Here is a 23,402-nt window from a genome sequence, read left to right as displayed (position 1 = left end):
ATGTCAAGGCTGTATATTGTCACCCTGCTTATTTAACTTACATGCAGGATTAGATCTCTGGCAAATGGTATTGTGAACCAAAGTCCTCTGACGCCTGGGCCTGCTGTCCTAGTCTCTACACAAAGCTACTTTATGTATTTATTCTTTCATTATAAAATTTTAAAGATAGGTTTGTCATAGCTTTTCTTCCAAGCAGCAAGCCTCATTTAATTTCATGGCTGCAGTCACCATCTGCAGTGATTTTGGAGACCAAGAAAAGAAAGTCTGTCACTGTTTCCATTGTTTCCCCATTTATTTGCCATGAAGTGATGGGACCAGATGACATCATCTTTGTTTTTTGAATGTTGAGTTTTAAGCCAGCTTTTTAAAGATATGGTTCCTGCCCTCAAGGAGCTTCCAGAATAGCAAGTGGCTCACTGGTAAAGAATTTGCCTGCCCATACAGGAGACCCGTGTTTGATCCCTGATAGAGGAAGATCCCACATGCCCCAGGACATCTAAGCCCGTGTACCACCATTACTGAGCCTGTGCTCTAGAGCTGGGGAGCTGCGCCTACTGAAGCCACCACACCCTAGAGCCTTGCTCCATAACAAAAGAAGCCACCACAATGAAAAGCCTGCGTACAGCAACTAGAGAAAAGTTCGTGCAGCAAGGAAGACCCAGCACAGCCAAAAACAAACAAATAAATACAATTAATTGTTTTCAAAAATTTAAAAAAAAAAAAAATGGAAGGACAGGTGTTGGAACTTCCCTGGAGGTCCAGTGGTTAAAACTCCATGCTTCCAATGAAGGGGTGCAGGTTTGATACCTGGTTGGGAAAGTCAGATCACATTTGCCACGTGTCAAGGCTTAAAAAAAAAATAATTAAAAACTAAAAGGACAGGTGTCAATCGGGTTTCCATGGTTGTGGCAGATAATATTTTCCAAGTTGGCCACCAAAGATCTATCCCGCAGGCCCTTCCTACAGAGTGATAGTGACACACCTCCCACTGATAAATGAGACCTTCCGTGAGAAGTGGGTCAGCTTGGGATCTCCTGCAAGCTTGCTTTTGGAACCCAGTTGCCACACTGTGAGGAAGCCCTAGGCTGTGGGAAAAGGCCCCAGCTGCTCAGAATGACAGCCCCAGATGAGAGTCCACCTGACGGCCAGCGTCAGCTGCTGGCTTCGTGCATGAGGAAGTGAGGTATAAGACAAAACGTACGTGGTCGTTGTCCCCAACCCCTGGCCCAGAGCGCCTAACACCTTTGGAATTCGCTGAGTGATCGGAGTGTCTTTGGTTACTCATACCGGGGCCTTTTCCAACGTATCTGACTTTATGCTAATGAGGTGGCTCAGGCCTGGGCCCCTAGACAGCTTCTCGGTGGGGACTGAGCTCCAGAAAAAACCTACCGCTGTGATTAGAGGGTTAGAATCTTCAGCACCTCCCCCAGCCTTCCAGAGATAAGGTGGGGACTGGAGGCGTGATTTAATCAGCTCTGCCTGTTGATAAAAGCCTGAAAGGAGAGGTGGGAGGAGCTTTGGGTTAGGGAACAGACTTCCAGGCTGGGAGGGGGTGGAGAGTCTAGGGTCCCTGAGGACAGGGCATGGAGGCTCTGTGCCCCACCCCCACCTGAGAGCTCACCCTATTCAACTGTTTATTTAGTTTTGTTTTTTTTTTATTTATTTATCTTTCTCAGTTGTTCCAGGCGGCATGTGGCACATAGGATCTCAGTTCCCCGGCCAGGGATCGAATCCATGCCCTCTGCAATGGAAGCTCAGAGTCTTAGCCATTGGATCACCAGAGAAGTCCCTCTTTTTAAAAATTTTAACCATTTTATTGAAGTATGATTACTATGAAAGTGAAAGTGCTAGTTGCTCAGTCGTGTCCAACTCTTTGCAACTCCATGGACTTAGCCCGCCAGGCTCCTCTGTCCATGGGATTTTTCCAGGTAAGAATACTGGAGTGGCTTGCCATTCCTTTCTCCGGTCCTTTTTTACATTTTTTTTAACCATTTATTGAAGTATGATTGCTTTATGAAAGGCTAAACATATTTAGTGTATGCAACTTGATGAGCCTGAACACAAATGCACACCTATGAAACTATCGCCACCATCTAAGCGCTAAACATATCCATCCATGATCTCCAAAATTTCTCCTGCCTCCTTTACTTTTTTTTTCCCCCTGCATCGAGAGGCATGTGGGATCTTAGTTCCCAGACTAGGACTGAATCCACATCTCATGTAGTAGAAGCATGGAGTCTTAACCACTGGGCCACTAGGAAAATCCCCTGCCTCCTTTACTTATTATTGTTATTTGTTAAAAGGACACTTAACATAAGACCTGGACTCTTAGCAAGTTTTTACATGTACAATACAGTATTGTTAATTCCAGGCACTAGGCTATGTATGTAGCTCTCTAGGACTTGTTCATTTTGTATAACTGAAACTTTGCACCCTTTGACTAATGCCTCCCAATTTCCCTCTTGCCCTATCCCCTGGCAACCACCATTCTATTCCCTACTTGCATGAGTTTGACTCTTTTATTATTTTTTAAATTAAGTACAGTTGATTTAGGGTCTCCCAGGTGGCACCAGTGGTAAAGAACCTGCCTGCCAGTGCAGGAGACATAAGAGATGAGGGCTTGATCCCTGGGTCGGGAAGATGCCCTGTAGGAGGGCATGGCAACCCACTCCAGTATTCTTGCCTGGAGAACCCCATGGACAGAGGAGCCTGGAGGGCTACAGTCTGTAGAGGGGCAAAGAGTTGGACACGACTGAAGTGACTTAGCACACACACAGTGTTGTGTTAGTTCCTGGTGTACAGCAAAGTGATTCATAAGGATTAATAAGGAATAAACATATATATTATTTTTCATATTGTTTTTCATTATTATTTATTACAAGCTATTGAATATAATTCCGTATCATACAGTAGGACCATATTGTTTTTCTGTTTTATATATAGTAGTTTTATCTGCTAACCCCAAAGTCCTAATTTATCCCTGCCTTTTGCCTCTTTTCCCTTTGGTAACCACAAGTTTGTTTTCTATGTCTGTGAGTCATTTTCTGTTTTGTAAATAAGTTTATTTGTATCACACTTTATTTATTTATTTAGTTGTAGCACGCAATCCCTTAGTTGCGGCATGGGGGATCTAGTTCCCTGACCAGGGATGGAACCCAGGGCTTCTGCATTGGGAGCTCGGAGTCCTAGCCATTGAAGTCCCAGAGCCTACTTGTTATGGATCTATGGTGACTACAGAGCCGTGGAGATGCCAGGGACAGACGATCTGAGATGAAAGAATGAGAAATGAAGAGCATGGGGAAAACGGCAGCAGCTGTGGCTCTTGGGCTTCAAGCAACCGAAAGCTACTCTGGATTAAGAAAAAGAAAAAAGGGAAAAATGCTAGGGGAGCTCCAAGAGTCACAGGAAGAGATGAGGCACCGGGACTCAGAAAGGATGTGATTCAGGCAGGGCCACCCCGGGGCCCTCATGGATCTGCTCTGGGAGGCAGACATCACAATAACTTATTCCCGCATGCCCGAGGACCCTGTTCTACTCCACCCAGGCTGCCCTTCCTGATAACGGGAGGAGGATTCTGGTTGGCTGGTCTGGTTGCCTGCCTGCCTGTTGGGGAAAAGGGAGGAGCCCAGTGACTCACAGCCCACCAGAACCCTGAGGAATGAGGGAGAGGAAGTCCCCCCACCCACTGCGTAGAAGAACAGGAAGCTGTGGCTGGCCTGGCAAAACTAAAAGGCATCTACTGGATTCGCTTGGAGAAGGTTCAGTGCCAATGACAGAGACCCTCAGTGACAATGGCTTAAATGAGATCAAAGTCGATTTCTCCTGTGTCAAAACCCAGAGGTAAGTAGTGCAGGGCCCAGCCCCTTCCTTGGGTATCAGTCTAGAGCTCTACCCAGCACGTCTAAGTTCTAAGGAGAGGATGAAGAAACAGAGCGGAGAGGGAGCAGAGTGTGTGCCCCCCAGATTCTGGGGAAACATCACACTTCTTACATTCCATTGGCCAGATTTTCATCACGTGACCACACCAAGCTGCAGTGCAGGCAGGGAAATGTCATCCCTGCTTAAAATTCTTTTGCCCCCAAGGAGGAAAAGCCTGGCTCCAGGATAATGCCCAGGTCCTGCCACATCCACCATGCGCCATCTGGCTGCCCAGTGCTCACATGCATACATCTTTTCATCTACATTTAATATTTTAAAATGTTCCCGCCCATCACAAGGGTGCCACCATCATGTCGCACCCAATACAGGAACATGTTCCTCGTTTTCAGGTCCAAGTGCTGCAAGAGCTCGAAGTCCAGCACCTCTGGGGAGTGTCCTCTTTCTTCAATCCCATCTCAGTGTTTTGTAACCTGTGGACCAAAGAGAAGTTTAACCGGCACCCGCTCCCCTTATATATGTGTATGTTAGCAGTGCAGTCGTGTCCGACTCTTTGTGACCCCATGGATTGTAGCTCTGTCCATGGGATTCTCCAGGAAAGAATACTGGAGTGGAATGCCATTCCCTCCTCCAGGGGATCTTCCAGACCCAGGGGTCGAACCCAGGTCGCCACCTGCATTGTAGGCAGATTCTTTACTGTCTGAGCCACTAATAATGCAGAAAAGGAAGAGGAAAGAGATGAAAACACTCAAAAATAACACTGAAATGACACAGAATGCCAGGAAATGCAGGTAGGCACTGTCTACAGTCCCCATTCTACAGTCAGAAGCCTGGAGCTGACATTTATCACTTCCCTTTTTGCTACCCTTGTTGAGATCCCCCTGTCTTTGGCCAGCATCAAAGTTAATTTGCTCAAAACTTCACTCCTAAGAGGTCACAGTCCTTGATGATTCAGCTCACAAAGGAATTCTAGTATTTTGGGGGGAAACTTTTACCTACTTCTCCCCACTTTTTTTGGCCACTTGGCATGCGGGATCTTAGTTTCCCGACCAGAGATCAAACCCATGCCCCCTGCACTGAAGTATGGAGTCCTAATCACTGGGCCGCAAGGGACGTCCCTGAACCTTTATCCCTGATGTATCAGTCATCTATTGCTGGGTGATTAATAACTCCTAAACTTAAAGGCTTCAAAGAACAATAAAGAGGAGGCAGGGTTTTGTACGTTCAGAATGGCTGCCATCAAGAAGTCTGCAAACAATAAATGCTGGAGAGGGTATAGAGAAAAGGGGAACTCTTACACAGTTGGTGGGAATGCAAACTAGTACAGCCACTGTGGAGAACAGTGTGGAGATTCCTGAAGAAGCTGGAAATCCCTCTGCTGGGCAGACACACCGAGGAAACCAGAATCGAAAGATACACATGTACCCAGTGTTCATGGCAGCACTCTTTACAATAGCCAGGACACGGAAGCAACCTAGATGCCCATCGAATGGATAAGGAGGTTGTGGTATGTATAGACAATGGAATATTACTCAGCTATAAAAAAAGAACACATTTGAGTTGGTTCTAATGAGATGGATGAAACTGGAGCCTATTATACAGAGTGAAGTAAGTCAAAAAGAGAAACAGCAATACAGTATATTAATGCCTATATATGGAATTTAGAAAGACGGTAATGATGACCCTATATGCAAGAAAGCAGAAGAGACACAGATATAAAGAACAGACTTTTGGACTCCGTGGGAGAGGCGAGGATGGGATGATTTGAGAGACTAGCATTGAAACATGTATATCACCATATGTAAAATAGAGGACCAGTGTAAGTTTGATGCATGGAGCAGGACACTCAAAGCGGTGCTCTGGGCCAACCCAGAGGGATGGGGTGGGGAGGGAGGTGGGAGGGGGGTTCAGGATGGGGGGACACACATGCACATGGCCGATTCTCGTCTATGTGTGGCAAAAACCACCACAATATTGTAAAGTAATTAGCTTCCAATTAAAAAAACAAAAGAGCAGGCAGGCTTTTGTAGAATGACTGTGACCACTTCCATGTCACCCTGTGGAGTGGGGACGGCCCAGGAGCACACATTCACAACACTGGAGTGAGAGAGCGTAAACGGTCAGAGAGACACAGTAATAGGCTATTTGGTCTTTTTTTTTTTGCCTTCCCGCAGTAGCCCTTTAAAAAATCATCAGAGGCAAACTATTATCTGTAGGACCCATAAACAGCAGGGTCCTCTGTAGAGCACAGGGGACTACAGCCAATGTCCCTCGATAAACCACATGGAAGAGAAGTATAAAAAAAGAACGTCTACATTATTTAACTGAGTCACTTTGCTGTACAGAAGAAATTAGCACAACCTTGTAAATCAACCATACTTCAATAAAGCAAATTTTTTAAAAAGGCATCACAGGGACACATTTTGGTCAAAAAAATTTTTTTTGAAATGAGACTAGAGGATCATCATATCAGTTCCTAAAAATTAATCTATAATTTGCATTACGCTTCAATCACTGTAAGACCAGTCTTGTTTCTTCCATCTCCCCACTATCAACAGTGCAGATTCCCTTCATTTTATAATTTTGTTCATATTAATCTGTAAGATTAAAAGCTCAATAAAATAGCTTTAATTACATCAGCACACCTAACACAATAGTTCTTGAATTTCAGAAATACCTAATTCATGACCAATTTTCTCTATCTCAAAGATAAGTCTAAAAATATTTTAAAAATAAAAAAATTTTTTTTTGTTTGGCCGGGCCTCATGGCTTGTGAGATCTTAGTTCCCCAACCAGGGACGAACCTGGGCCCTCAGCAGTGAAGGGACAGAGTCCTAACCACTGGACCGCCAGGGAATTCCACCCCCTCACCCTGTTTTTTTTTTTTTTTAATTACAAAAATTTCAAATGTATGCAAAAGCAGACAGAATAGGAGAGGGTATCTTCATACATGCATCATCCGATTAGAGAGTTATCAATTTATGGGTCAGTTTGGGTCATCTCTACCCACTGTCCTCCGTACTCATTACTGGGAAGCAAATTCCTTGTACCATACATTACTACATCTGTAAATATTTCAAGGGTATTTCTAAGGGATACACTCTTATTACAAACAACCAGAATTTCATTTAGGGCCTTAAAAATAATAATTTCTACCATCAAATTTTCTGTACTGCCACCTCTCATTTTTATAATTGACTTTAAAGAAATATTTATTTATTAGACTGCGTTGGGTCTTAGTTGAGGCACGCAGGAGTCTTGTGGGATCCTTCCTTGTGGTACCCAGACTCCAGCTGTGGCACTCAGGCTCTGCAGCATGGGCTCAGTAGTCTCGGAGCAGGGTCTTAATTGCTCCTTGGCATATGGATCTTATTTCCCCGACCAGGGATTGACCTTCGTTCCCTGCACTGCCAGGTGGATTCTTAACCACTGGACCACCAGGGAAGTCCCCAGAGTTAAACATTATTAATTGCAATGATTATTAATGGATCCACTGAACTTGCATTCTAAGGACTCTAGGGCTCTGAGCATGAAAATGGCTATTACTTTTTGGGTGCCCTCTCTGTGCTTCCCAGATGGTGCTAGTGCTAAAGATCCTCCCTGCCAACGCAGGAGATGTAAAAGATGCAGGTTTGATCCCTGGGTCGGGAAGATCCCCTGGAGGAGGGCATGGCAACCCACTCCAGTATTCTTGCCTGGAGAATCCCATGGACAGAGGAGCCTGGCTGGCTACAGTCCACAGGGTTGCAAAGGGTCAGACACGACTGAAGTGACTTAGCACTATCTGCCCGGGATGCGCTAGGTGCTCTGCACCCCTGACAGTTGTTTATTGATATTTCTCACAAATATGCTGTAGGGTGGATGTCCTTATCCTCATTTCACAGAACCAGGTCATGCGGCATTGAGAAGTTGCTGAGCCTGAAACCTGGCTTCTCTGCGCTTTTCTGGCTGGCTCATGCTGAGAAAACAAAGAAACGCTTTCCTAGTTCCCTCACCAGAGATGCTGCTCAGAAAGCAGGAAGGGAGATGACGGGCAAATCACCTGGGTCCTGTTGATCAGCAATCAGGATTGTTTATAAAACTGTTTCTTTGCCTCCTCTTTTCTCCTCCTTCCTCTCACAATCCTTTGTACTTCTATGAAAATACTTTTCACACTGACTTATAATTAGTTCTGTCTGTTTGTGTCTCAAATTATAATTAGCAGGATGTCTTTCCCAGAGACTCCAGAAAATTGAGACTTGAGTTAAAATGTTGTCATGAGGCTAAACTAATTTACCAGCCTGCTTTGTAGCGCAGATCTAGTTAACCTGGATACAGAGTAAACCTTAAATCTTGCTAGTGCTCCTGGTGTCTTCTCTTTGACCTCTCCTTATGTCTAATGAGCTTCTCTAGTGGCTCAGAGGGTAAAGCGTCTGCCTGCAGTGCAGGTAGACCTGGGTTTGATCCCTGGGTCAGGAAGACCCTCTGGAGAAGGAAATGGCAACCCACTCCAGTACCTTTGCCCGGAAAATCCTATGGACAGAGAAGCCCAGTAGGCTACATACAGTCCATGGGGTTGCAAAGAGTTGGACACTACTGAGTGATTTCACTTTATGTCTAATTACAACAGGCTTCTTACCTTGCTCAGTTAAGCTTTATGATAATTTTGTTTGCCATTGTTTATGGCAACCAAATAGCTTGTTTAAAATGCCTCATTGCCTCAATGGCATTTAGAGACAAAGAATGAGTAACTAGGGAGGAGATATATATATCTCTCACAGCCCCCAAGCCCATCTGGCCCTTCAACATAGTTTTAATAAACAGGACTGCCAATTCTCCACCCTTGAAAATCTTTACAGGCCCAGGAATAGATTTAGCTGATCTCCAACCCTGTTTCCACGTTGTTGGATTAGTTTTGAGTCTTTTGGCAAAATTTCCATGAAAGACCCTAGCCTTTAAAATTTTGTTTCCTAAAACACTGTACAAGGAAGTGTTCCTTTTGCTTCTGGGAGGCAATGTTTTGAAAAACAACCATAATTCAGCGGTATGTGTTCTGTCATCTTCAGAGACAGCACCCACGGTGCACTGAAAGGAAAACGCTGCTGACAAAAAAAAGGGAAGTGTGCTTTTTAAAGTCAATGACAAATGCGGCAAATGCTGTGCTGCAAAAATAAGGGAAATGAAAGGTTTGTGCAAACCCTTTGAAAAAACCTCGTTTTCATAATAATAAAGCTAGTCAAAAGCTAAAATCCTTCAAATATCTATCTCTTGGCCCAAAACATAATGGGTACTGAAAATAGTATAATGGAACATCAAAAAGTACAATTCTTTTTAAAACAGTAGACATATAAAGAAAAATGATAACGCTAAAGAATAGTTAAAATGACACTCCTAGACATGTCTTATGTAGTTTATAATTTTCCCCTTTGAATTATGGAAAAAATTCAGGTTTAAAAAATATTTTGAATATAGATTCATTTCAGAGTACAGAATTTCTTTCTTTTTTTTTTTTTTTTGGATATGTGGCTCTGTATGCAGGATCTTAGTTGCCTGACCAGGGACAGACCTTGTGTCTCTTGCAGTGGAAGCATGGGATCCCGGTCTGGGCGCTGCCCCCGCTCCCCACCTCCCCAAATGACCTCTGGGGAGTTCCTTTAAATGATTTTTTTTAATGATTACTCCAAATCTATTCTGGGGCAAAGGAACTTTAAATTAAAATACATTTAAATCCATTCTTACACTGTCACTTTCTACTGTGGCTTTCTTAAAGGACTTAAGCCTTGCTTTTCATTTAACCAATTAAACATTTCTCCCACCTATACCGAATTCCCAGACTTTCTCTTGGGTGGGCATAAGTAATGACATGAAATACTGTCTGATATGAGAAGGTATTTACCTTCAAAGCCCTACAAATGTTTAATAGAAACCTATATGCTTAAGTAGGAATGTAAAAACTCACTGTCAAAAAAAATCCCCTCAAAACCTCAGAACACTATAAGTTTTGAAAGTTTGAACATTTTTACTTTTTACATCAGTGAAAGTGAAAGTCGCTCAGTCGTGTGCGACTCTTTGCGACCCCATTGGACTGTAGCCCTCCAGGGTCCTCTGTCTGTGAAATTCTCCAGGCAAGAATACTGGAGTGGGTTGCCATGCCCTCCTCCAGGGGATCTTTTGGACGCAAGGATCCAACCCGGGTCTCCTGCGTTGCAGGCAGATACTTTACCGTCTGAGCCACCAGGGAAACCCTTTTACAATTAGAGGCTTCGTAATTAATATGATTATTAAAAGACCGAACTATCAATATATGAGTTGACACTGTAATCCACCTGAGGAGTAAGTTCTCCCTGTTTGGCCCTAAGAAACTATTTTGTTTCTTTTTTTCACTGTGGTAAGACAAGCATAACACAAAACTTTGCTGTTTTAATAACTGTTGAACGTTCGGCAGCGCTAAGCCCATTCACCCTAAACCCACTGTTCAGCACCTCCCTGTTTTTATTTTCTGGCTTACCACTAGGGGGCGGAAGAACACAGCGCATCAGCCGGCCTCTTCGCGCCACCTAGCCCACGCATGCGCTTCTCACCTGGGGCAAGGTGAACGGGGGCGGGGCAGGGGCGGGGCCTAAGGGCGGGGCCACAGACGCCGGCTCGGCGCCGGCATTGTGACGTCAGGTCGCGCAGCCGGGCTGGGACCGGGCGCCGGCTCGCTGAGGCGCTTCCCGGGAGCGTGACGCGCCGACTCCCCTCCCCGCGGCCCGCCCGCCCGCCCGCCGGCCTCGCCGCCGCCTCCTTCGCTCCCTCAGCGGGCCAGCGGCCGGGGCGGAGGCTCGGGGGCGTCGCGGCGCCGAGAGGGCGGGCGGCCGGGCTTCGGCGCGTCCGGCGGCCCGGGTCCAGCGGCCGGTCGGTGCGCGGCGGGCCGGCGGCGGCGGCGGCGGGCGCCGGTCTATATGGCGGCGGCTCTGTCGGGCCTGGCTGTCCGGCTATCGCGCTCGGCCGCCGCCCGCTCTTATGGGGTCTTCTGCAAGGGGCTGACCCGCACGCTGCTCATTTTCTTCGACCTGGCCTGGCGCTTGCGTATCAACTTCCCCTACCTCTACATCGTGGCTTCCATGATGCTCAACGTCCGTCTGCAGGTGGGTGAGGCGCGCCCGCCCAACCCCCTGCCTTCCCCCCGGCCCGGATCGTCCCCGAGCGCCGGTCCGCCTCGCGCGGCCCGGCCCACCCTCGCCCAGGCCCGAAGATGCCGCCGGAAGGTGCCAGGCTGGATGCCGAGTGTATGGCTCAGCACCGCGCCTTTCTCCCGCAGCCCCGCGGGAGAAAATCCCCGCAGAGGTCATTGTTGACCCTGTTTTCGCAGAAGAGGCGGGGTGGGGTGGGGGCGTGGAGCGGCAGGCCTCGAGTAAGGTCCTCCAGCGGGCTCACCGGCTCGGAAGGCCCCTGGCCCTGAAGAGGAAATTGTGACAGTGATTGATTGGGGATGCGGGGGCGGGGAGTGCGTTGCCTTTTCTAGTTCCCAAACTTTATGAAGCTTTCAAAGCGATGCAAGCTTAAGGTAAATTAATTGATGTTAATCGATGTTCTGATAGAGGTATCCATGTCTATCCTGGCCCGGGGTGGAGAATGTTGGTGGTGAAAGGAGTAGGGATGGTGATGAGGAAAAAACGAGGTGTAAAGACGTAGAGAGGCAAAGGTTCAGAGGCCTGAAACAGTTCAGACGTGAAATAGTACACACACCCACACACACCCAGCACCCTGGAGATCATCTCTGCCATCAGGGATTGACATTTCTACCTCCCGCAAATTCCAGATGCCTTGTTCTGGCGGAATGGAAACCCGTCAAATTGAGAATGATTCCTTCCCGAGTGTGTCATAGATGGCCAAGTGCTGAGCATCTCTTGGCTTCCATTTACACATTGTGGAGGGTCTGCTGTGTGCCGCCTAGGGCTCTGATGAACAGGTCCCTGTTCCCCAAGAGCTTACGGTCTGACAGTACTTAGGGGAAGCCTGAGCAGGACTGTGCGGTATTGACATGGGCCGGGCAGGTGCTTTCTTTTTTCCCTTCGGTTTGACTGTGCCTGTATGCTAAGTAACTTCAGTCCTGGCTGACTCTTTGGGACCCCATGGACTGTAGCCCACCAGGCTCCTCTGTGCATGGGGTTCTCCAGGCAAGAATACTGGAGTGGGTTGCCTTGCCCTCCTCCAGGGAATCTTCCCGACCCAGGGACTGAAAGTCTCTATGTCTATTGCATTGGCAGGCAGTATCAGAATATAATTGTCTCAAAGCCTCTCACTGGTGGTGTAAAACCCCTTATTGACTGAAATTGAGTTAAGGTGGGTTGGGATGAACCTGCCTCTCTATTTTAGGGTCTAAATCGAGATTCTTTTATGTGAACAGGGGCTTGTAGCATCCTTAAGTGGTGCCAAAGGAGTCAGAAACTCAGGTTTCCAGTAGGTTGTAGCAATGAGCAAAGAAGGTGCTGGGAGTGGGGACAGAAATCAGCCAGAAAGCCTGTGCTCCAGCCTGTTGTCACCAGCCAACTGCTGTGTGCCAGAGGCAGCCATTTCCCAAGAGAAAGTGGAAATCCTAATTTTTAAATATCATCGCAACAAAAAATCACCTTTGTGGGCAAAGCAGAATGTGTCAAGAGGCTCTATCTGACCCTCAAGCTCCACTTTGGAGACTTTCGTTCCGGGGTTACTTGTATAATTTGCAGGCTTTCTGGGTGGCACTAAGTGGTAAGGAACCTGCCTGCCAACGCAGGGGACATTAAGGGATGAGGATGGGAAGATCCCCTGGAGGAGGAGATGGCAGCCCCCTCCAGTATTCTTGCCAGGAGGGGCTGCAGTCCGTAGGGTCACAAAGAGTTGGACCCGACTGAAGTGACTTAGCACACACTTAGCACGTAGTCACAAGTAAGAGAAGATCAACAAGATGTTGAAAATAGCCAGTGGTGTACCATAAAACCTCACCTTTCTGATATGTCCCCTTAGTTACTTTTGACCACCCCTCTAGTCCAAGCTGCCAAGGTGCCTCTATCTATCCTCCCCAGGGCCCTTGGAGACATCTTTTAAAAGTATAAATCAGATTGTGTCATTCCTTACAAGGGAAAAAAAAAAGAAACCCAAACTGCTTCCCACTGCCCGTGGAATGCAGTTCACATGTTTCTGTCCTGTAGATTTGACTTCTGTCCACCTTGCTGACGTCTCCCTGGCTTGTTCCTTGCTTGCTCTGTTTTCCTGTCTCCTCTCTGCAGGCGCCAAGCCTCTTCCTGCCCCTGGGCATTTGCATTTGCTGTTCTTGCCACCTCGAGCACTCCTCCCTGGCTCTTAGAACTCCAAGACGCTCTCACTCCTGGCTTCTCCTTTCAGAAGGGTCTTTGGGATCACCAAATCAATCTGGTCTTGCAGCTGCTGTTGTCACTGCATGAGTGCTGAGGCTTGCTTCATATCAATAAGGAGTGAAGGACTGCATTCCTGTTACGATGATGAGGGTTTCCAGATCTCCCAGTTGCTTGTAGGCCAGTAGGGGAACCTCTGGAAAGGTTACTCAGATACAGATTTCCTAACGAGGAGTTTGCACTGTCATGATTGAGGGCGAGCGCACTGTGGAGGCGGGAGGTTGGCTCTGGGATGTGTGGTGCGGGCAGAACGGAGAGCCGGGACACCGGCCCCACGGGTGGCTTGCCGGATGAGCCGTCGGGTCGTCGTCCACAGGCAGCACAGCTTTAGAGAACCGTGGAAGCTGAACACTCTGGCTGTAGAGTGCGGGGTTTATTTGGCCATTTCAGGTGTGCGTGGGGGTGGGGAGGCGCAGACAAGGTGGTCCCTAGGTGCTTGGAGGGAGGGCTGCCTGAGAACCGTGTGAGGATTTTTCCATTGTGGAGTGTTGACACGCCAGCCCCTGTGTTGCTCAAGGGTCACCTGTATTTGCAAACTGTATATCTGAGGATTAATCTTCAAAACATGTGAAGAACTCGGCAACAACCACCCAATTCAAACATTGGCAAAGGGCTTGAATAGACATTTCTCCAAAGAAGATACACCGATGGCAAGTAAACCCAGGAAAAGATTGGCAGTTGGAGCGTGTTTGTGGGCAGCCAGGCCACCGGCCACGGCGAGGACCTGAGATGTGGTCGCAGTGGCCTCTGAGCCCTGAGCCCCGGGCTGTGCACTTGAGCCTTGTGGCCCCGTGGGACGCCCCGAGAAGGGGCCCTGGTGGCCAGGCTCTGCTTCCCATCCCAGCCCTGCAGGGTGCGAACGTGGCGTCCCCCTGCTTCCGGGCCCTCACAGACCCATGCGGGCCACCTTCTCTCCCTGAGACTCACGGCTCCTGCCGTCTCCCCCCATCTCCTCCCGTCCTGTCCCAGGGACACTTTTGGGCCTGGAGGGCGAGTGACTGCTCGTCTGTCACTGGCAGAATCTCCTCACCTGGACCTGGGGACCCCCACGCCAGGCTTAGTCCCCAGGAGCCTCTCTACTCACTGCTCCGGCTCCAAATCTGAGCCCAGCTACACAGGCTGAGAAGCTTCCCGTGCCCAGCCCTCGCCTGACCTGGCCCTGCCCCCAGGAGGCCTCTCTTCTGCCAGGGAGGCAATAAAACCCAGTGCTGGGGGAGAAAAATTGGGAAACTGCAAGTCAAAGTCACACTGAGACTGGCTCTTACGCAGGGAGGGGACAGTGAGGGTGTGGAGAAATTAGACCCTGTGCACTGCCGGGAGGAACGGAAGGTGGTGCAGTTGCTGTGGGAGCCAGTTTCAGTTCAGTCGCTCAGTCGTGTCCGACAGTTTGCGACCCCATGGACTGCGGCACGCCAGGCCTCCCTGTTCATCACCAACTCCCAGAGTTTACTTAAACTCGTGTTTATTGAGTTGGTGATGCCATCCAACCATCTCATCCTCTGTCATCTCCTCCCACCTTCAATCTTTCCCAGCATCAGTGTTTTCCAGTGAGTCAGTTCTTCACAGTAGGTGACCAAAGTATTGGAGTTTCAGCTTCTGCATCAGTCCTTCCAGTGAATATTCAGGACTGATTTCCCCTAGGATTGACTGGTTGGATCTACTTACAGTCCAAGGGATTCTCAAGAGTCTTCTCCAACACCACAGTTCAAAAGCATCAATTCTTTGGTGCTCAGCTTTCTTTATATTATAGTCCAACTCTCACATCCATACGTGACCATTGGAAAAACCATAGCTTTGACTAGATGGACCTTTGTTGGTAAAGTAATGTCTGTGCTTTTTAATATGCTGTCTAGGTTGGTCATACTTTTCTTCCAGGGAGCAAGCATCTTTTAATTTCATGGCTGCAGTCACCATCTGCAGTGATATTGGAGCCCCAAAAATAAAGTCTTGTCACTGTTTCCATTGTTTCCCATCTATTTCCCATGAAGTGATGGGACCAGATGCCGTGATCTTAGTTTTCTGAATATGGAGTTTTAAGCCAACTTTTTCGCTCTCCTCTTTCACTTTCATCAAGAGGCCTTTTAGTTCCTCTTCACTTTCTGCCATAAGGGTGGTGTCGTCTCCATATCTGAGGTTATTGATATTTCTCCCCACAATCTTGATTCCAGCTTGTGCTTCTTCCAGCCCAGCGTTTCTCATGATGTACTCTGCATATAAGTTAAATAAGCAGGGTGACAATAGACAGTCTTGAAGTACTCCTTACCCGATTTGGAACCAGTCTGTTCCATGTCCAGTTCTAACTGATGCGTCTTGACTTGCATACAGGTTTCTCAGGAGGCAGGTCAGGTGGTCTTGGGAAGCAGTTTAGCAGGTCCTCAAAAAGTTGAGTACAGGATCGCTGTATGGTTCAGTGGTTTCACTGTAGGCGCACACCGCAGAGATCTGAAGGCAGGGACGCAGGCGCTTGTGCCCCAGTGTTCCCGGCAGCACTGTGGACGATTCAGGCGTCTGTCAGCACATGAGCGGGCAGACAGACGTGTGTACCTTCAGTGGACACTTACTCAGCTTTGAAAAGGAATGAAGTTCTCACACCTGCTACGACTTGGATGGACTTAAGGGATGCCATTCAAAGAGGCGGAACATAGAAGGTAGTGGCCAGGGGCTGGAGGAGGGGGAACGGGAGTTGTTGAATGAAGATGCTTCTCGTTTGGATGAAAACGTCCCAGAACCATGTGGTGGTGATGGATGGCAGCCTTTATGTGTATTTTACTGCAGGTTTAAAAGAAGTACCAGACGGGAGATTATGCTCTTGGTTGTAGTGGCAGTGTTCAGTTGCTGTACGTTTCTGTCTGTCCTTTTTTTGGGCTGAGCTGGGTCTCCGCTGCTGTGAGGGCTCCTCTCTAGTTGCGGTGCCCAGGCTTCTCATTGCAGGGGCTTTACCTGTTGCCAAGCTTGGGCTCCAGGGCTTTTGTGCTCCAAAGCTGTGGAGCACGGGCCTGGTTGCTTCGAGGCACGTGGAATCTTCCAGGACCAGGGGTTGAACCCGTGTCCCCCTGCCACATGCACTGGCAAGCAGACTCCAGACACTGGACCACTAGGGGAGTCCTGGACACGTTTTCTCTTCTCTTGGTTATATGCCTAGGGTTGGGATTGCTGGGTCACGTGGTAACTTTGTGTTCAACCAATTCAAAAAAATCACTCTTACTTCCTGATGAGAGTGGAGGGGGAGGCAGGGAGACCCTCAGATGAGCAGGAGAGAGGAGTGTTGGTGATCCATCATGGTGATGCCAGAGAGGCCCTGGAGGAGCTTGCATTGTGGGCATATCTTGTCATTTGCGCCAATAGGCTTGCCTGCCTTAAAGGACGAGATGGTGTGAGAGAAGTGCTTGTTTGCACCTCTTTTTGTGTGAACTGTACCTGTTCTTTGCCCGTTTTTCTGGTGGGTTGTTGGGTTTCTTGAAGCTTTGTCAAATAAGAGTTGTCTGTTGATAAGAGTTGAAAACATTTTCCAGTTACTATGTTTTTCATTTTGCTGATAGTGTTTTCACCATACTGAAATTCTTTGTAGTGAAATTTAACAGTCATTTCTGACTTTTGGGTTTTGTCCTAGTTAGAAAGGCCCTCCCAACTCTAAAGATACAAGGAATTCACTTGTAATTTACTCTGGTACTAATACATCCCGTTTTGCTTTTACACGTAAAACGCTGGAGTTTATCCTGGCGTAAGGTGTACGGTATTGATGCAAACTGACCTGTCTCTACCTGCCACAAGGAAGCTGGTGCCTGTGAGTTTTGCCCTTGTCCCTACGTTCAGTGGAAAGCAAGCCTCCGGAGGACGGATCCTTCTTTATCTGCTTGGTGCGCTGTCCCCATCCCTGTGCTCAGAACAGCACTGGCCTAGCTTCGGGGCTCGGTGAACACTTGCTGATTGAATCTGTAGTAGAAAATGCCGCAGGTGTGGAATCCCCCGGGAAAGGTTACAGTCATTAGTAAGGGATCTTTAACGTCTTCGCCAGCTCACCCTCCTCGTGGTCAGCGTGCTGGGTGCCTCCTCGGGCGGTGTCTCGGTCTCTGACGGCTCCCAGCCCTCAGCCCCTCCCTCCTGGACCTCCACGTCTGTCCACACTTGGGCCACTTTGGGTCATCCAGGGGTCGCTTCTCTGGCCTCTGCTTGACAGACTCCCTCAGTTGCGTTTTGTTACTGGTTCCCTCTGACATGCTTTTTAAAAAAAATGAACTAATTTTGACTGCCCCCGATCTTAGTTGTGGCATGCGAACTCTTAGTTGTGGCAGGCAGGATCTAGTTCCCTGACTCAGGATCGAACCCGGGTGCCCTGAATTTGGAGCATGGAGTCTTAGTCACTGGACCACCAGGGAGTCCTTCCCCTGATGCGCTTGCTGATAGCGATGCTCATAGCAGCTGTTTCTCGGCTGCCCCGGGCTGTGGCCACAGAACATGCTGGGTGCATCCAGCCGAAGAGTCCTCATGCAGGACAGCAGGCGCCGCCTTGCTCGGCCCACCCTCCCGCCTCATGCCCGGCCTGGTGGGCGCACCCTGGAGCCTCTGGGTGGCGGCTAGTGCGCGGGGATGGCGTGGATGTGCTGCGGAGTTCACAGCAGAGCCTGGGTCCACGTGGCTGACTCTGTGCGCTGGTGCTTGGGGGCGGCACAGAGTGCCCTTCTCTTGCTCGTCCTCTGAGTGGTGTGGCCAGCAGAGCAGTTTGTCTCAGATACTTTCACGGTGAGCTCAGCGGTGGGCAGGTCAGCTGACGCCGCCTCCGAGAGCTGGGAGTGGGCGGTGTCACTCCGAGGTGGAATCAGAAAACAGCACAAGCGAATGTTCGTGCCAGGCAGAGACAGACCAGTGGGTACCGAAGTGGGGAGGGCAGATTAGGGCCATAGGATTAGCAGGTTCAGACTACCATGTGTAAAACAGTTAAGCAACAGGATATGTTGTATAGCCACCTCCTGTAGTAACTTTGATTAGAGTATGGTGTGTAAAAACACTGAGTCGCTGTGCTGTGCATAATATTGTAAGTCAGCTGTACTTCAATTAAAAAACCAGCTGTGAAGCCAGGTGGCATGAGGCATCACCAGGCAGGTCCCCCTCCACGCTGGTGGTCGTCCAGCTGAGCAGCCGCCCTGCATTCAGCTGTGCCCCCAGCCCCCTTCAGGGATAGCCTTGCCAGCTGGCTGTCAGTGGCACAGAGGCGGGGGTATTTTTAGTTTCCAGAGCAATGGTATCCAGACCATCACGTCCCTGAAGCCATTAATAGCGCAGGTTGGGGAGGGTAAGGTGACCGTACCAGAGGGCGCAGCTGCGAATCGGGTCAGGCCTGCTGTTGCCCAGGAGGGCGCCAGCCTCCCTGGCGGGGATCCTTGTGGACCGGGTTGCTCCTGTCTTCCAGTTTCCTCCACACCTTGCCCCCACGGCCGCTGTGGTTCCCTATTCAACGGTTGTCTGTTTCTGGGACGTAGTGGGCAGGCACTGGTGAGGGAGGTGAGGAGTAAGCTCAGCCCTGCACTTTGTTTTTCTTGCCCCATACTGTGTTTTTATTTATTTTTTTAAATTTAATTTTGGCTGTGCTGGGTCTTCACTGTGGCACGTGGACCTAGTTCCCTGCTCCACGTGGGAACTTCCGGACCAGGAATCAAACCTGTGTCCCCTTCATTGGCAGGCGAATTCTTAACCCCTGAACCACTAGGAAAGTCCTGAATCACACTGTCTAGAATTTCAAAATAGACTTCCCTCATTTAGGGGGAAGGGGTCTCAGTGTTTGTGGATAAGTCAGTTTGCCGTAATTTCTGCTGCTTATTATTTTGTAGATCTGGGGGTTGCGGGGTGGGAGATGATAGCTGGGCCGAGGACGGTTCATTGTGTAATGGTGCGTGCTTTATTTGGCAAGATACAGTGTACCAGTACGTGTACAGTACAAGGAGAGTAAACCACAAAAACCGCTGCATGGATGACTCTGCTTAGAAATTACTTGAAAGTTACTTCTGGCTCTCAATATATAAGTAATGTGTGTAACCATCTAATATCAAAAGTCATCTGGTTGAGGGCTCAGAACCAAAAGTGTTTTAACTCACCTACTCAAGTCTTTTTGTAAAGAATTGAATACATAGTTTATTACTGAATTTACTGAAGCGCTAGATCTTTAGTAAGCAACTTCAGATCAGATCAGATCAGGTCAGTCGCTCAGTCGTGTCCAACTCTTTGCGACCCCATGAATCGCAGTACGCCAGGCCTCCCTGTCCATCACCAACTCCCAGAGTTCACTCAGACTCAAGTCCATCGAGTCAGTGATGCCATCCAGCCATCTCATCCTCTGTCGTCCCCTTCTCCTCCTGCCCCCAATCCCTCCCAGCATCAGAGTCTTTTCCAATGAGTCAACTCTTCGCATGAGGTGGCCAAAGTACTGGAGTTTCAGCTTTAGCATCATTCCTTCCAAAGAACACCCAGGGCTGATCTCCTTCAGAATGGACTGGTTGGATCTCCTTGCAGTCCAAGGGACTCTTAAGAGTCTTCTCCAACACCACAGTTCAAAAGCATCAATTCTTTGGCACTCAGCTTTCTTTATAGTCCAACTCTCACATACATACATGACCACAGGAAAAACCATAGCCTTGACTAGATGAACCTTTGTTGGCAGAGTAATGTCTCTGCTTTTGAATATGCTATCTAGGTTGGTCATAACTTTCCTTCCAAGGAGTAAGCGTCTTTTAATTTCATGGCTGCAGTCACCATCTGCAGTGATTTTGGAGCCCAGAAAAATAAAGTCTGACACTGTTTCCACTGTTTCCCCATCTATTTCCCATGAAGTGGTGGGACTGGATGCCATGATCTTCGTTTTCTGAATGTTGAGCGTTAAGCCAACTTTTTCACTCTCCACTTTCACTTTCATCAAGAGGCTTTTTAGTTCCTCTTCACTTTCTGCCATAAGGGTGGTGTCATCTGCATATCTGAGGTTATTGATATTTCTCCCGGCAATCTTGATTCCAGCTTGTGCTTCTTCCAGTCCAGCGTTTCTCATGATGTACTCTGCATAGAAGTTAAATAAGCAGGGTGACAATATACAGCCTTGATGTACTCCTTTTCCTATTTGGAACCAGTCTATGGTTCCATGTCCAGTTCTAACTGTTGCTTCCTGACCTGCATACAGATTTCTCAAGAGGCAGATCAGGTGGTATGGTATTCCCATCTCTTTCAGAATTGTCCACGGTTTATTGATCCACACGCTCTCACTATTTGTTACTGTTGTTCAGTCGCTAAGCTGTGTCCCACTCTTGCCCACCCCATGGACTGGAGCACGTCACGCTCCTCTGTTCCCCGGAGTTTGCTCAGATTCATGTCCATTGAGTCGGTGATGCCATCCAACCATCTCATCCTCTGTCCGCCCCTTCTCCTCCTGCCGTCAATCTTTCCCAGCATCAGGGTCTTTTCCAGTGAGTTGGCTCTTCACATAAGGTGGCCAAAGTATTGAAGCTTCAGCTTCAGCATCAGTCCTTCCATTAAATATTCAGGGTTGAGTATATGATTACTTTGTCATTATCGAAGGTATGATTACATTAAGGGTATCTTATTTAAAATATTGTAAGAATTCTGACAACATTTCACCTTTCTGAACTGTACTGAGTTATCCTATAAGGACATAATAAAAGTAGTTAGAAACCAATTTTCCTGAGAGTTGGCCCATATTAAATGACCTATTTTTCTTAAGAATTAAAAAAAAAAAACTGTTCTAATATGTATTAAAATATATTTAGGAATGCTTCCATTTCAGGAAAATGGTCATTTTTAATACATTTAGATCAGTAAAATTAAATGTAAGGTTTAAAATAACATGCTTTGGAGAGTTAGTTTGCAAGAAGTTAGGTTTGCCCTGGTGAACCGTGAGAGTGTTGGCTGTGCTTTGCACCACCAGGTACAGCTGTGGTGGTGACTTCTTGTAGTGATATATACAAACACTGAATTACTAGATTGTACGAACCTAGACAGCATATTCAAAAGCAGAGACATTACTTTGCCAACAAAGGTCCGTCTAGTCAAGGCTATGGTTTTTCCAGTGGTCATGTATGGATGTGAGAGTTGGACTATGAAGAAAGCTGAGTGCCGAAGAATTGATGCTTTTGAACTGTGGTGTTGGAGAAGACTCTTGAGAGTCCCTTGGACTGCAAGGAGATCCAACCAGTCCATCCTAAAGGAAATCAGTCCTGGGTGTTCATTGGAAGGACTGATGCTGAAGCTGAAACTCCAATACTTTGGTCACTTCATGCGAAGAGTTGACTCATTGGAAAAGACCCCGATGCTGGGAGGGATTGGGGGCAGGAGGAGAAGGGGACGACAGAGGATGAGATGGCTGGATGGCATCACTGACTTGATGGACGTGAGTCTGAGTGAACTCTGGGAGTTGGTGATGGACAGGGAGGCCTGGCGTACTGCGATTCATGGGGTCGCAAAGAGTCGGACACGACCGAGTGACTGAACTGAACTGAACGACTGAAACTAATATATTTTATGTCAGTTGTATAGCAATTTAAAAAAAAAGAGCTGGGGACATCCCTGATGGTCCAGTGGCGAGGACTCCACTCTCCCAGTGGGAGGGAACTAGATCCATCCCAGGTAAGGGAACTAGGTCTCACACACCACAACTGAAGATCTGGCGCAGCCAAATAAATATTCAAAATATAAAAAAATAATTGCACCTTATATTTGCATATAGCTTTATGCTGCCCAGATGTATTTGTGTCAGTGTTATATAGAATAATAGTCATCCTTGTATAGATTATGCCCCGAGGACACATGAGGTTCCCCGGTGGCTCAGCCGTAAAGAATCTGCCTGCCGACACAGGAGATGTCGGTTCAGTCCCTGGGTGGGGAAGATCCATGGGCAGAGGAGCCTGGTGGGCTATATATAGTCCATGGGGTCCCAAAGAGTCAGACATGACTTAGCAACTCAACAACAACGTAAGTGAAGTTGCCCCTGATTCCTTCAAAGTGGCTTGCCCTGCCTGAGTCACTGAGTATCGTCCTCAAATAGGACACTCTGGGTAAGGCCTTGGTTGCTTGAGTGAGTCATCTAGTTTATCCTGGTTAAAGGGAGCCGCTTTTTATTGAACCTGCAGAAGTAAGTACATTGCCATGAAAAGTGCAGAGCCTCAGTGCATGTTTAAGTATTTTTAGGAAATACTGCATTAATCAAGTACTGTTCTTTTTGTTGTGATTTCTAATTGGTAGGTTGACATCCTGTTTTCTATCACAGTGTGGGAATCCTTGGTACCGGAGACTGTCAAAGAGACCTTCGTATTTGCTGGGAAATACCTGGTGTGTGTGGACTCTCCCGAGACCCCATCTTCATTATTACCCTGTAATTTGTTGGTCTTTTCCAGGTTCATATTGAGATCCACTGAAGGCCTTCCGCGGACTGACAGGCGTGTCCTGGGGCTCAGGGTGTCAGAGACACAGCATGAGGGACGGACACAGGCCTCTCCGCACCCATCTCGCGGAGGAGCAGGGAGTGGGCGCCACCTCAGACAGAGCCTCGTGCAGAGAACTGTGGAGCGAGAGAAGGCAGGAGGTGAGCCCTGGCCCAGCAGATGCCGCTTCCGGGGCGAGGAGGCCTGCGGCCGATGCCTGGGGAGATCCAGGAAAGGAAGAGTCATCACTGGAAACAAAGCATGACCTGCGTGGCGCCAGCCCCTTGCTTTGCGGTGGCTTTGAAGCGCTTCCACGGTGGCAAGAAGCAGTAGGAAGAAATTCAGCCTCAGTGGCTGCGCAGAGCAACCCTGCAGGTCTGTCCTGGGCTCCTGCAGGGGAGCGGGGTGCGGGGCTGGCCCGTGGCGTCGGGGAGGCTCCGGGCATGGACTGGCCGCAGGCAGCGCCCAGGGCCACAGAGGACGGAGCCACGGCGGAGAGTCCCGGGGGTCAGGACTGCTGGGCCAGCAGAGAGGGTCGGCAAAGGGGGTTTCTGAGGATGACCCGCCCCGTGCTTTCCTGGAGAAGCTGGACTCTGCGTTGGCACCCTCTTGCCTGCGATCCATCCTGCTGCACGCACATCCCCTAATATTCTTGAATAATGAGACAAAAAGTGTTTTCCCTGGCCATCCAGAGCCCATGTTTTCAGAGCCAAGAGTAGAGTACAAGAAAATGCTT

The 23,402-nt window shown here is 48.3% G+C and overlaps 1 protein-coding gene across 1 annotated transcript; it reads left to right on the top strand.

Annotated features, from left to right (window-relative positions):
- The first annotated feature begins 10,589 nt into the window (after positions 1–10,589).
- On the top strand, positions 10,590–23,126 carry SMIM10L3 (small integral membrane protein 10 like 3). Its single transcript, XM_070362077.1, has 2 exons — positions 10,590–10,985; positions 22,640–23,126. Exons 1-2 carry the CDS (start codon positions 10,800–10,802, stop codon positions 22,658–22,660), a joined length of 207 nt encoding a protein of 68 aa, XP_070218178.1. The 5' UTR covers positions 10,590–10,799; the 3' UTR covers positions 22,661–23,126.
- The last annotated feature ends 276 nt before the right edge of the window (positions 23,127–23,402 follow it).

This window comes from Bos mutus, chromosome 25, assembly GCF_027580195.1.
Source record: "Bos mutus isolate GX-2022 chromosome 25, NWIPB_WYAK_1.1, whole genome shotgun sequence".
In the NCBI taxonomy this organism is placed as follows: Eukaryota; Metazoa; Chordata; class Mammalia; order Artiodactyla; family Bovidae; genus Bos; species Bos mutus.
Note: the sequence above shows the minus strand (reverse complement) of the source record. Positions and strands in the feature narration are given on the sequence as shown.